General features: G+C 42.5%; 2 protein-coding genes across 5 annotated transcripts; one reads left to right on the forward strand and one right to left on the reverse strand.

Moving 5' to 3' along the window:
- Positions 1–209: 209 nt before the first annotated feature.
- LOC133904134 (uncharacterized) lies at positions 210–11020 on the forward strand. 4 transcript variants are annotated; one of them, XR_009907404.1, is made up of 5 exons: positions 820–1296; positions 1617–2062; positions 9187–9271; positions 9889–10095; positions 10428–10560. XR_009907404.1 is itself a non-coding variant. In XM_062345651.1 (4 exons), exons 2-4 carry the CDS (start codon positions 1631–1633, stop codon positions 10433–10435), a joined length of 525 nt encoding a protein of 174 aa, XP_062201635.1. In that variant the 5' UTR covers positions 826–1296; positions 1617–1630; the 3' UTR covers positions 10436–10561. The 4 variants fall into 4 exon arrangements, 2 of the variants coding, with proteins under 2 accessions (XP_062201635.1, XP_062201622.1); XM_062345651.1 differs by lacking the exon at positions 9889–10095 and having other exon boundaries at positions 826–1296; positions 10428–10561; XM_062345638.1 differs by lacking the exons at positions 9187–9271; positions 9889–10095 and having other exon boundaries at positions 875–1296; positions 10428–11020.
- A 1932-nt stretch (positions 11021–12952) lies between these two features.
- LOC133909947 (uncharacterized) lies at positions 12953–14475 on the reverse strand. The gene is made up of 3 exons (XM_062352471.1): positions 13928–14475; positions 13401–13474; positions 12953–13280 (listed from the first exon to the last, which is right to left on the reverse strand). Exons 1-3 carry the CDS (start codon positions 14260–14262, stop codon positions 13276–13278), a joined length of 414 nt encoding a protein of 137 aa, XP_062208455.1. The 5' UTR covers positions 14263–14475; the 3' UTR covers positions 12953–13275.
- Between the last annotated feature and the right edge of the window lie 283 nt (positions 14476–14758).

A 14758-nucleotide genomic window follows, 5' to 3' on the forward strand; every position in this document is an offset into this window, starting at 1 on the left:
GATCCAACATGGAATTTCTCTTATTTATTTCTCTTGATTTATGTTTGAAATACTGGTATTTATTTATTCCATGGCAACCATGCAGAATAACCTGTTGATTTTCTTTGCCGGTATAAACCTGGCTAAACCCTCTCATTCCAGAAAAGAAAAAGAATGCCTGAACATCTCGGGTTTTTTTTTTTTTTTGAGGGCAACAGAATGAACAGCACTTGCTTAGTTCAGCTCTTTAAGTTGTCCAATAACATTATAATTGCCAATCTTATCACGTTGGTCATAAGTTGAAACAACTTAACATATGTTGTGTTGCTTCTACTTATCTTCTGTATTAGGAATAATATTTGAGGGGTACTTGGAATGTTTATGAAAAAAATTATCTGAGATACCAGCTGATAAATCATACAGACTGAAGTGAGGAAACGAGGACACATGCAGTAGTTACACTTTGCCCTATTTACGAGGTGGTCCATCATTCGCAAGTAATGCTGCTGTCCTAGCATTTGCCTTGTTCTATTCTGCAACAACGGCAAGGCTGCATATGTAACTGCATGTGGCTCTTTGCCCTGTCTCTTGCTCTCTGCTGATGTGTCTGGTGGATGATGAGAGCACATGTGAGGAGACTAGCTAAGCCCCACCGTCATGTGAGTTTTGTCCCTTGGGGTTGTTCATATCTTGTACGCTTCCTTTCTTGCGTTTTATGCTTTTCTGCTGGTGAAAAATCGGAGCAGTAATCTTTTTATTTGCCCATTTTAACAGCTGAAGCCTGGAGTCGAATACTGAATCTTAAGAAGCCAGCAATGCCAGGGAGATGGGAGTTGATGTGTGCTGTGAGCTGAAGTGATAACCTTCTCTGATTGAGATGTGAGGCAGTTTCCAAGTCATGGGTCACAGTCTTCCACAGTGCTTCAGTATTGGTTAGAGTCCCCTACTCACAGAAGATAAAAACAAACATCATCTTCATTTCACTTCAATAATTGAGATTCCTCCCTATCTGTTCCCTTCCTGCCGCTGTTATAATGATTGTTATTGTTAGCCAGTCTGAGTTATACACGTGCATTTGATGTGGCCCCTTGTTTACTAGTAGGTAATTGCTGTTAAGATCTAAGACCCCTTCCACCAACAAAATACTTGTAGCTGCCATATTCTCATCTGTCTGCTTGGAGGAAGAGGGATACTCTCCTAACTCCAACTCTGCCTCTCCAGTTTACATCCTTGCCAGTCTCTCTACACACTGTCACCATACCGTGGTGTTCAGACTTCACAGGCTGCAACTGCCGTGATTCAGATGTCTTTGCAGAGGTCAGTTTCTACTTGCTACTTCTTGAAATTCAGCTTTGTGTTTACCAGTGCTTAGTGTGTCTCTAGAATGCCAAAGCTGTTACACAATTGACTCGAAACCTGTTCCCGCAGAAGCGTAGCCATGTCTCCTAGCTGCTCCTTATCTGACCCACTGCATCGTGTGGGTGGTGCAAGAAGATGGGCCTCTTGTAGATCGCAGTCTTCATGCTTTGCTTATAGTGCAAGACCGTCTCCGATCGTTCTCAAGATCGACAGTGCCATTGATCCCTCCAAACCAAAGAATTTGGATGCAAGTTCCTCTGCGACTTTTCATCCATCAGGCACAGCCGGAGTAATGGGGGCATCTTCGACTTCCTCTCTCAGATTTTTAGAGAAGTTTGTGTGTTGGAGTACCAGGGATGGAGAAGAGGCGCCTCCCTTCGTCGTCTGCCATGATCCGCTTGTCAAGAAAGAGCTACTGTCATCTGGAACGCAACTCACTTCTTACTGTAATATTGCTCTTGGGAAGTTAAGGCAGAAGAGGCTCTTCTTGGAGCAATCTGGAGCATCCTTCATTGTTATGCCATGCCAGTTCTTACATGCCTGGCATGATGAGATTTCACAGGGTTGTTCGGTTCCTTTCCTGCATGTTGGGGATTGTGCCGTAAAGGAACTCAAAGCTGCAAACTTGAAACCTGTTGAGTATGGAAGTAATGTACGTGTTGGGATTCTGGCCACCGACAATACGTTTGCCACGAACTGTTATCTAGACAAGCTGGAGAGCCAGGTAAACCAACTGTTTTTTTTATTATCAGTTATTGTGTGCTTCATGAAAATCTATGTTTCCACTTTCTTTAATAAAGAGGTAGTTATGTTGGCTTTCAATATAAGTTGGGGCTGATCCCCTTTAGTCCAACACAAAGAGGTATCTATTCTTTGTAAGTGTTTTCATATCTTGAAAAATTAAGGAGCAGGATGTAACAAGAAATTGTGTTTCCTACCTTGCTGCTCTGCTTAGGCATTTTAGTAGAAGCAAGGCCTTTCTTTTAAAGTTCATTGTTTAGTATATATGGTACATATTAACCTGGTATGGTAATATATTATTTTGACCTATATTGTCCTATGAGAACCGGCTCTATATATTTACATCAAGTCTATTTGACGGATATCCTTCTTTCCCACAATTCCAGCCAAGGTAACATGGTAACAAAGCATGGTTTAGGATTAGGGTTAGGCTTAAACTAATCCCACCCGAATCCAATTTTTTTTTCCATTGTTCGTCCACTTGAGGCTGCCCGTCGTTGCGAGTGCGTTTGTCTTCCCGTCAGGCCGCTGTCACTGCCATCCTTCGTCGTTTTTCGTCACTGCCGTCCTTTGTTGTGCCCGCCACGGTTTATCACGCCTCCATCGCGCCCTTGTGCTACCACCCGACCGTGTGCTGCCGCACCCGCCGTGGTCCGTCGTCCCCCCCCCCCTCCGCACCTCCACTCGATGTTGCGCCTACGCCTGACCGCACGCCCGCCACAATTCGTTTCTGCTGCTGCGTTGCCGTGGTGCATCGCTCCCCCGTGCCCCACCGCGCGTCCGTCGCGATTCGATTCCGTTGCTATTGTGCACCTGATCCGAAGTAGCCCTGTCACGTCCCAATACCGTAAGCATGTCATTAAGCATGATCATGCATCATGGGCATCATGTTAATCATGAGCTTTGTTCAGTGCTTGTTATTTTCCTATGGTGGTTTTAACTTTTGCTAGTGTTTTGGAAATAACCGACGTTAGAATTTTTGTTAGTTTAATTCTTGCTCAGAAGTGAATCACTGCACAAGCTCTTATAAAAATTTAGCAGCAGTTTTTAGCTCATCTCTCTTAAAAGTGGACCCATCTTGGACTAGCCCACCCCCTCCTTTTTCCCCCACCAGCAGTCCCACCTCCTTCTCTCTCCCTCACTCATCCACGCCCAAGACAGCAGCAGCTGCTCTCTTCTCTCCTCTCAAGCACTCTCTCCATTCCTTCCCACAAAATCCCACCCAAGATCAAGGATTCAAGGTATGCATGCTATGCTAACGCATTCCCCACGTCCTTGGCTTCTAATCCATCCAACTTTTGGTTGCATGCATGGAGATTTGAAGGATTGGCCACCATTTTCGTCACACCTCTCTTTTCTGATTTTTGCAGCAGCTCGTTCATTTCTTCTCCAAGCTTTTCCTTTGAATCTTCCCCAACCGAAGGTCACCATCTTGGGCAGAGGATCTTGGGTAAGTCCCTGGGGTTTCCTTAGTGGAAATGCACATTTTTGGCTCGATCTTAGATGGATTCGTGAGCTTCAAACAAAGGATGGTGAAGCAATATCATGTTCTTGAGGTTTTGAGCTTTTTGGAGTGGATTGAGGTGGAGTTAGTGAATCGTGTTTCTAGAGTGAGCGTAGTAGGTCTAGTACTAAAGTATTAGTGCATGCTTAAGAGTGTTAGTTTTTAACATGCGAATCAAATCAACCAAAAATTGAGCTTTGCAAAGTGCTCTCTGGAGGAATCCGGAGTATCCGGGTTAAACCCAGAGGTTTTGGGTGAGCCCAGTTGAGTTTATCCAAAAATCGTGTTGTTTAGCGAGCAATTTGACTTTAGAACCCTTGTACCAGTGCTCTTACGTGTTTGAGTGGGATAGGGTTTTACATGCACGATGGATCAACCAAGGAAAATCGTTGCGAGTTTCAAGTTTGCTAGAATATGGAGTATCTAGGTCCACCTGGACACTCCGGGTAATTCATTTTAATTTTAATCGAGCACCCTCGCTCGGATTAAAACTCGGACAATTCGACCTAGCCTAGATAATCCGAATTATTTTGAGTTAGGAGTTAACCGAGAACCCAAACCAGAGGTTGACCTAAAGGGTCTGGCCCAACCTAAAGGGTCCAAGCCGGAGACTCCGGCCTGACCCAGACTATCTGGATGTCTATCAACTTCCAATGTAGTTTAGTTCGCAAATCTTCTTTGTTCCTTTGTATGTCTTGTACTCTTAGCTTGATGTTATGACGCATCCACTACAGTTATGCATCATGTAACGCATCTTATTGCATTTATTTCATACTCATCGTTGCACGCATTCTTCTTTAATGAACGAAGGACCGGAGGGTGACGTGGGTGTGATCAGGGGCGATCCGGATTTCATTGTTGTGAATTGTGATCAAGCTGAACCACGAGGCAAGCATATAAGAATTTTCATCATATTACTTTGGATCATATATTATGTCAATTGATAAGTTATATTTTCTGTATGTTTACATGTCAATGAGTATTATGTCAGATTTTGGGTTAGATCATATTGGTTGCATTACCCTCCCTTGATATTGTTTATCGCTTGATCCTTTGTAATCTGAGTTGTTCATGTCACATAATGGTATAACTTAAAAGGAATACATTATTCTTAGCATTTCATAGGTCATCGGTAGAAGTCGAGCGGTGGTTCGGCCATCGTTCACGAGCTTACGATTTACTTTATATCACAAAGATAATGATGATGGAGGATGGTGTAAGTTATTGAGGACGAGCCGAGATTTAGGCGGGCAATAGGGATGGCTCGAGAAGGGAGTCTCGGATGCTATAGGCCTGCTTGAATCGATTAAACACCGTCCATTATTGTAGTTGGCTTTAGCATTTGTCAATACTTACCATGTATCTGTATATGGGACGGATGAGCCGAATACCTTATGTAGCTGTGATCTTTTAGCATGCTAGTCTCGTGTGTTGTCGGTATAATAGGTTTGGAAGGGGTATTTAGTTTACTTTGGGAATAGTTCTAGATGACCCCCGCATGCCGAGATGCATATTCAAACATTTAGGGCTTATTTGGGAAAGGTTTACATGAGTACCCCTTGTGTGGACCTGTGTGGTCACGCAAGCCATATGGTCCTCAAGTCGTGTGGGTAATGGAGTACTCACTGTAGGGTGTAAAACAATTCGAATTATCGCGCTCTCGGTTATGAGCACGCTTCTATTCATTTGCATCAATCATAGAGTTTCAGTTGTGGTCATGATGGTATGTTGGGAAATGTATGGTGATGTTGTTGAAGTTTTAATACGGTTCAAGTTATAATTATGGTATGGTAACGATCTTAGGATATAAGGTTGTTTATGGTTAGGTGTAGATGCTTACATTTGAGTCAAAATTTCTCTTGCATATAAAATTCATTTAACCTTGTGCCCGAGTCCTTGCTAATTATTCAAATTGTATTCTCCTTGGAGTCGGGCTATTTATAAGTGCCCATTATGGATTAAGTCTTGCAAGTGCCTTCGTCCTCACGTGCTTCGTTTGCTTTTTAGATGAGGAAGGTTTAGTTTTTGGCTATTTTACGCGCACCGATGTTGGCGACGGACAGGATTAGTGCCATTCTACTCGTGTATTGTTATTTTGAGATGGCGCCTTAGGGCAAATGACGCTACCCATCTTTTGTCGTCATGTAACTTATTCCGTTGCATAGCTACTCTAGCAAATGCTCGAGTTATGTATTTTATTGTAAAGTTTAATCTACTTAAAAACTTGTAACTTAATTTAATTACTTACTCTTTATTATGTCTTGTGATTATGTGCTTGTTGTAAAGGCGTGTGTTCCGATCTTGAAAATAAATACATGATGAAACTACCGGGGTGATATTCTGGTTAATCATCGTAGTTGTGATTAAACAAATAATTGACTTAATAATTAATTAAAATATTATTTGGATGGTTCCTCACAAACCCATCGTGGATCTTGCCTCCTTCGGCTGTCCTACAGCGAGTGAATCTCTCCAGCCCATCTTTGCCGTTGTACTAGTTGTCACGTCACCCATTCTTCTGCTGCCTCTAGCCCGTGCTACTGCTAGTGGACTGCTGCTTTGTGGAGAATATTTCGAAGGGAGGTACTCATTGGTTGGTTGTAGAACTGTTTATATACTGTTTAGCGTTGTTCATATACTACGATGTGCGCGTACTGTTCATCTATTGTGCTATTTCTATTACTATCTATCGTATTTTGTTTGCTTCCAGAATGTCACAACCTAATGTAATTGCTATCCCTATTAAGCTCGATGGTCATAGTTATTAAGAATGGGCTTTCTCTGTGAAAATCATATTGAGGGTTATGCTTTGGCATCTCACTTGACTGATGTTCCACCTGTTGATCAGTGAAAAGATGGTTCTAGTGCTACTGAAGTCAAGAATTGACAAAATAATGATGGAAGGGTTATGAGCGCCATTGTCGCTAGTATAAAGGAATATTTGATTATGAGTCTTGAGCATCACAAGAAAGCTAAGGAAATGTGAGATTATTTGATGTGCCGATATGTTCATAATAGTGGTGCTCTTTTGCATACTCTGATGATAGGACTTCATGGCTTTCAGCAGAATGATTTGTCCACAGATGAGTACTATACTGTTTTTGATCGTTTGAATGGACTATTGCTCTTAATGGTACCTCAGTGCACCGGAGGATGTTCTGGCTGTCATGATCAGAAGAATGAGTTCAGTGAGAAGTTCCTCATGTACCAATTTTGTCATGGATTAAGATTGGAATTTGAGTCTATTAGAATGTAGCTGCTCAATAACCCCATCACTCCATTCATTGCTGATGTATTGTCTGCCCTGATTGCTAAAGTGACTCATCTTTGTTTGCTCATGTCTACTCCAGTATCAGTACCTCATAGTGTATTTGCAGCTTCTTAGAGGACCAGGACAACTAGAGGCGGTTCTTCTAAGGGTATTCCTTGTGAGCATTACAAGAAAACTAGCCATCATTCAGAGAATTGCTTCTCTCGTCATCCAGAGAAATTGGTTGATTTCCGTGCACATCGTGTCGCTTGTGCTCGTAATATAGCTCCTTTCCGAGGCTCTGTATCTGTTGCAGCTGCTCATGACAATGATTCTCAGTCTTGGGTTTTGGATTCTAGAACTTCCTTCTATGTGACATCTGATAAGTCCCAGCTGTTTGCTTGCAAGCCGATCACTACTAGAGGTTCTATTCAGACTGATGGTACATCTTGTCATATCACTCAGTAGGGTGCACTTTCCACTTCTTGTTTTTTTGTACCTGATGTTTCTTTTGTATCTCGATTATCCATTAATCTCCTCTCTCTTTACCAAGTCACTGATCAGAACTGTTTTGTTAGATTTGAACCTCATCTTGTTTTATTCAGGTTCTTCAAAGCGGGAGTGTGATTGGGACTAGTCGTCACCGTAGTGGGTCTCTTGGTCTTTACATTCTGGACACCTTGTGTCTTCCTTCTTCCACTAGCTCCACTGCTCGTGTGTCATCTATTGCATCGTTCTCTGGTTCATCTTTTGCTAAGTAGTATCATCGTCTTGGTCACTTGTGTGGATCGCGTCTGTCTACTTAGGTTTGTCAGGGTTGTTTAGGTCGTATGTTCGTTGAGTCCACTTTTCATATTCTAGTAGTCTTTTTTATTCTGAAAACATTTTGATCTTATTCATTCTAACGTATGGGGTCCTTCACCTTTTGCTTTAAAATGGGGTCATAGTTATTATGTCATTTTTATTGATGATCATTCTTAATATACTTGGATTTATTTCATGAAATAGAGCTCCTAGTTATGTTCTATATATCAATCTTTTGCTCATATGGTCCACACTCAGTTCTCTACTACCATTAAAGTTTTTTGCTCTAACTCTAGAGGAGAATATCTTTTCTCTGTTTTTGTCAGCTTCTCACCTTTGAGGGCACTCTTGCTCAGCTCTCATGCCTTGGGGCTCATGCTCAAAATGACGTTGCTGAACGCAAACATTGTCATCTTATAGAGACTGCATGCGCACTTTTCATTGCATCTTTTGTTCCTTCTTAATTCTGGGGAGAAGCTGTTTCTACAGTCGTATATCTTATCAATTGGTAGGTGTCTTCAAAGCTGGCTGGCAAATGCCCTAGTGAGGCTCTTTTTGGTACCCCTCCTAACTATGATTATCTTCAGATTTTTGGTTGTACTTGCTATGTCTAGCTTGCACCTCGTGAGCGAACTAAGTTATCTGCCCAGTCGGTTGAGTGTCTTTCTTGGATATAGTCCAGAGCATAAGGGCTATCGTTGCTCTCATCATTCCTCTCATCGTATGTGCATTTTTCGTGATGTGACTTTTGTTGAGGACCATCCCTTTTTCTATAATCCCTCCACTCAGCACATATCCTCTCCCACAGAGTTGACTTCCTTCATATGTCTTCCTTCTCCTTCATCTGATGATCATGCTCCTATTCCATCTCCATCCACCCACTTCTGATTTGGTTTTTTCTACTCCACCATCTCCGCTCCAGATTCAACTCTTTCGTCATATGTTCCGCCTATCATCCATGTCTATACTAGTCGGATTGTAGTTCCTTCTGATCATTTGTCCAACCCTACCTCTTCGGTCATTCCTGATGCTCCTGTCCTTAGATTTTGATGTTATTAATGAGTTGTCTACTGGTCCTCGTTATAATCTATGTGACCGTGCTACTATTGAGGCTCTTGACAGGTTGGGTTTTCCTCGTGCGAGTGCAGTTGTAGCTTAGGAGTCATCTACTTATCAGGAGGCATCTGTTATTCCTGAGTAGCAGTCTGCTATGTCTGAAGAGCTTGTTGCACTTGATCGTACATGTACTTGAGATCTTGTTCTCTTACCATCTCATGTAGTTCCTATCACATGTAAGTGGGTGTTTAAAATTAAGACAAAGTCAAATTGTTCTATTGAGAGATACAAAACTTGTCTTGTTACCAAAGTTTCTTAGCAGACCAAGGGTCGTGATTATGACGAGACATTTGCTCTTGTTGCTCACATGACCACAATTCGCACCTTGATTGCAGTAGCTGTTACTTGTTCCTCGACTATTTCTCAGATGGATGCTAAGAATGCTTTTCTTCATGGTAAATGTTTTTATCTTTTTTAATCTAAATACATTTAGGATCTCATGGCTAGCTCTGGCGTTACTAATAATCGGACAATTGCTACATCTATGGAGCTTCATTTGCAACTTCATCCTATTGATGGTACACCCCTTGAGGACTCCTCTTGATATCGTCGTGTTGTGGGTAGTCTTGTTTATCTCACTGTCACTAGATCTGATATTGCACATACAGTTTATATTTTGAGTGAGTGCTCCTACTTATGTGCATTTTGGTTATTTGCTTTGAGTATTATGTTACTTGGGGAGAGGGGGGGGGGGGGGACATCATCACAGTGCTTGTTCTATTCCCGTTCTAGTCCACTTTAGCTTTATTCTTACTCGAACTCTACTTGGGCAAGTGATCCGATGGATCGACGTTCTGTCACTAGTTATTGTATTCTTCTTGGTACTTCTACTCTTACATGGAAGTCTAAGAAATGGGCTGATGTATCACGATCTAATATAGAGGCAGAACTTCGAGCTCTTGCCACTACCATTTCAGAGATTGTATGGCTTTACTGGTTGTTGGCTGATTTTGGTGTCTCTTGTGAAGCACCCACACCTCTTCTATGTGATAATATTGGTGCTATACAAATTGCAAATGATCCTGTAAAACAGGAACTCACAAAGCATATTGGTGTTGTTACTTCTTTTACTTGGTCTCATTGTCACAAAAAACCATTACTCTTTAGTATGTGCCATCAAAGTTGCAAGTTGCAGATTTCTTCACCAAAACACAAACTCAAGTGCAAGCTTCATCTACTCAAACTCAGTATCTTGAAGGGGGTGCTAAGTATATGTGGTAACATATTATCCTGATATAGTAACATATTATTTTGGCCCATATTGGCTCATGAGGACCGGCTCTATATATTGGTGTCAAATCTATTGGACGGGTATCCTTCTTTCCCACAATTCCAGCCGAAGGTAACACTCATACGCAGTTTCCACAAATTAGACAACTCAACTCCTACGTCAGTGATGGATGGTCAGATTTTTTTCCAGTCGCTTTGCATTGTGATACCTCCCTTTGTCTGAAAGCTCAGGTCACAAAAAGATTGACAACTGCAGGTCTTATGACCTATTGTAGCTTGTCCATTCCTAATTTGCCAGTCCCATGATAACTTATGCAATGCCAATTTGTCATCCTAGTGAGATTCCTTGAAGCATTCTATTTGATATTTTCTTTTGTAGTATTCTTCAGCCATCCGATTGGGGGCATATGATTAAATTGTTTCTTGCTCAAATTTGTTTGTCAGGGGTTTGAGGTACTATGTCCAGATAAAGCTTCCATGGAGCGTACGGTGTTACCATCAGTCGATGCATTTCGGAAGGGGGACATGGAAGGCGCGAGAAATCTACTGCGAGTATCACTCCAGGTTCTTCTCGTGAGAGCTGTCAATATGGTGATCCTTGCATCTGATGACCTTGTAGGGATCTTGCCTGATGATGACCCTCTGCTCAAGAAATGTATGGACCCATTGGATGCCTTGGTCAGAGAGGCCATCATATGCGCAAGAACACCACGACCATGATATGCCTCAGCTTACTCCGGTTCCTCGTATCGGTTCCCAGTGGTAGCTGCTTGCGCTTTTGAGTGCCGATGAGCACATATGTAAATTCTAAGATAGAAAGAAGGATTCATCTCATAAAAATCCTTGATAGTTCAATGCATTATGCATGTTGATTTGGGTATGCATCTGCTTTGCAAGTTGCAACCAAGTCAAAGATGCTGATGACTCCATCTGTGAGCCCAGATATGTAAGTTCTTTTTTTGGTGGTTTGGCTACTCCAGAAAAAAAAATTCCAAACAAGAATCTAGGAATCAAATAGCTGATGTGATGTTTCTCGAGATCAGGTTGTTGATAGGAGTAGAACAAATGAAGACACTGTGGAATCTAAACTTCACACAAGGAGCACATTTTTCTTTTCAGATAAGTTGCAAGTGTAACTGTGACAACATCTCGCTTTGTCGTCTAAAAGAAAAAAAAGGAAAATTTTGTTTTGTTAAGCTGTCATCCTAATCAGAAATAATGTATCTCCATGTTTTGGTGAATACTTTGCAAGTGCTGCAGCTGTTGCAATTTCCGCAATACATTGAGCATCTGTTGTCCATCTTCCACTAGTATTACAGTAGAACTACATACCAGAAGCGAACCTGCAAGACAATTATCAGTGTGTTCACCAGGAGTTGTAACAGTGCATTTGACCTAGGAAAGCTGGTGAGGGCCCTGATCACTGGTATTCCAGAGAATCTGCTGATTGGTGTGGAGAGGGAGAGGAGGAGGGCATGAATGAATGGATTAATGTTCTGAGCAGAGGTGGACTGGAATTGCAAAAGTGGTGCATGATTAGCGAGCAGCGATGCAGGCTGTCTGCAGCCCCTGAACCAAACAAGTGGCTGCTGCTCTTCTTTCTTTCTCCCTGTACAGGAACCAGAGAGTCAGAGACAAGGAAGCAGATGCAGAAAGAAAGAAACTGCTGCAGCACCAATTGGTTTTCTATGCTGAGGGTAAGGCAGGCACTAAGGCTGTGTTTGGTTCGGCTTATTCTGGTTTTACTTCTTGGAAGCTTAAAGTCGAACCAAACAGTTCAGCTGTTGAGTTAGCTTTTGCAAAGCTGAAAAGCTGGTTTTTGAGAAATTAAATTAAATACTGAGAAACTAATTGAGAGTAGCTTTTCTGACTTTTGGTGTATTGAGACGCTAAAAATTTATTGTAAAAGTCAATAAAAGAAAATTAGAAGCCAAAAGCCAGAAAAGTAGTTTTTCAACCAAAAGTTAAAAAGCCTCAGCTCTGTTTGGCACAGCTGAAATTTATGAGCTTTTGCTGAAAGCTGCTTATGACTTTTGGCTATTGATTTTTACAAGAAATTTTTAGATTCTTAGTACACCAAAAGCCAGAAAAGTCAATCTTAGCTAGCTAATTAGTTTTTAGTTAATTTTATCCGAAGTCAATTTTTCAACTTTTCAAAAACCAATAATAAGTTAGCATATTTGTTTCAGCTTTTGACTTCTGAGAAACAGAAGCTAGCAATAAATTTAAAAAACAGGGCCCAAACAAAGTCATAAGGCTAAGACTGAACAACTACCCTTTGTGCATGCTGATGCTGAACAATATGGTCATGCATGTAGAGCTATATATCCTGATGCTTCATGTTCCTGTTCATCATCTCGCACTTTTATTATTTTTTATTTTTTCTTCTCATCTTCGCGCACAAAAGGAGATGTTCCGGATCGATGATTTGAGGCAGCATCTGAGATGTGTAACTGAGAGCTACAGAAGCTTTGCAAATGCATGCAGCAAGTGTATTATGTGCTTCAGCCTTCAGGCCTTTGAGCCTCAACCTCTCAGGTTGTGATGGAAGCCCCAAAGTGGTAACAATTCTCTGCATCTCGCCTTGCTTTTGCGAGTAAAGCCGGGCCATGATTGTTCCCGGAATCTTATCGTACATGCAAGAAGAGACGATCCTGAAGAAGACGTCGTTCACATCGATCAGGGCAGGCAGGCAGCTTAAACATTCAGCATTCTGTTTTGCATATGCCATAAACAATGGTATTAGCAACGGAGGAAGGCATCTAATCTATTTATGGATAGATTTTTGTTTGTCTGGAAAATTCCTGCGCCACCGGAATTGCCGTAAACAGTCAAAAGATTAGAAATAGTCCATGTAATGCTCCATCCACATACATGCATCAATCAGCCTTTTTCTTTGGTACCAAAGTGGCTTAGGAACTTGTTATTAACTGTATAAAGAGAGAGTAAAAGTTGGTTGACAAATCAAGGGAACTCGAATTTTCCTTTCTTTAACCTCTGCTTTTATTAGAAAAAAGGGCGGGACATAGAAGACTGATTATTAGCATCAGTCACACTTTTTTTTCACATATCCTCATCTCCTTTTTAGCTTCAGTTGCTGCTGCTCTTCCAAATGACTAGCCTTCGACCTCGAGTTGTCCGAGGGCTAATTGTATTCATTCGAAAGATGAAAAAAAAGAAAGGAAAAAAGTCCTCGTGGTGCGGCGATCAATCTCGTCCATTTCTCTTCAATCTCGCACGTTTATTTATTTCTTTTCTAGCTGTTTTTCTGTGTGTGTAGTTAGTCGTCCGATCAACCTGAAAAAGGAAAACGGAAACGAAGATTAGATTAGTTGGGAGCACTAGAGCAGTTTGTCGCTGTCAAGCGTAATGCCATCATTTGCAGGTTGAGCACAAGAGTGGTAGGTAGCTGCTTACCGCAGTATGATCTGGGCATATTGCACCTGAAGCACTCGGTTCGGTTGGCGTAGTTCTGCACGTTGCAACCCAGTCTGCAGCACCAAAACATGCAGCAACATTAGCATTCAGAACAAGTACAAACACTGACACACTTGAGCAACTGATCGATCGAGCCTCTTTACTAGTTAAGCACAAGGAATGCAGAGCCGACACGTCAAGAAATTCTATTTGGCAGCTCAGATTCTGCGGACTGGGCAGAATATTCCAAGGACTTGAGTTGACATTTTCGAACAGTGGAGGAGCTGAATAAACATAGTATTTTCTTTTTCTGCATGATCTCCATTTTAATATTTGTGCAAAGTAGGGTGCAGTGTATGTTTGTTCCTTGCCAAAGGTAGTTGAATAATTAAATAAGTGATTTCACAAGTTAAACTGCTAGCTACTGCTGCATGCATCATGCATGCATGCATGTATGATACATGCTGCATTATTCTTTCTGAGCGATTGAGCAATTTAGTTTAATAAGATCGATCGGGGGCCGTCACCTTGGGCAGATCCAGTCGCCGGACTTCATCCCGGCCTGGCCGGCGGCGGTGAATCCCCAGCCCTGCGCGACGGCGGCGGCATCGTTCCTGGCGGTGGGGCACTTGAAGCAGCTGCCGCGGGAGGCGTAGTTGTGGGCGCCGCAGCAGCAGCAGTACCAGTCGCCCGGCTTGACGTCCCAGTCGCCGCCCAGCGCGGCGTAGTCCGTCCGCTCCGCGCCCAGCTTCGCCTCGCCGCAGCGCTGGCACGCGTCCCGCTTGCAGAAATTGAGGTACTGGCACGACCGGCAGCTCCAGTCGCCGGGCTTCCTGCTCGCCGCCACGTTCATCTTCTCCATTCGCTAACTTGCTCGCTTCCTACCAAAACGTAAATCTACCAATCTATATGTGTGCCTGCCTAGAAAATCTTCCTAGCTACTCTCTCTGTCTTGCAACAACCTAGTTATCTAGTAGATATATCTATGCGACGATCAATACCGAATGATCGAGCTAGCTGTAGCAGATCGATGGAATGCTAACTTGCTTGCTCTGGATGAGTGTGGATGGAAGGGCTTGGTTTGGAGAGGGAGGAGGCGCGGGCTTTTATATAGGGTTTGGTGCTGCTAGGAGGCTAGCTAGGCAAAGCTAGTAGGGTCCCACCCAAGAAGCTAGCTGCTGTGCTTTGTGAGCTAAGTGTGTCATGCGTAACTGGGGAATCTTCACGATTGATGGGACCTACACATTCAAAGCAAGAGATCGAGCTGCTGGGGTGTGAGAGCATCGAGTGATGCCTCCTCCAGTTCTCAACTTCATCAGGCAATGCGTGTAGCGAGAGGTCGAGCTGCTGTGGTGTGA

Source organism: Phragmites australis, chromosome 2 (assembly GCF_958298935.1).
Source record: "Phragmites australis chromosome 2, lpPhrAust1.1, whole genome shotgun sequence".
Classification (NCBI taxonomy): Eukaryota; Viridiplantae; Streptophyta; class Magnoliopsida; order Poales; family Poaceae; genus Phragmites; species Phragmites australis.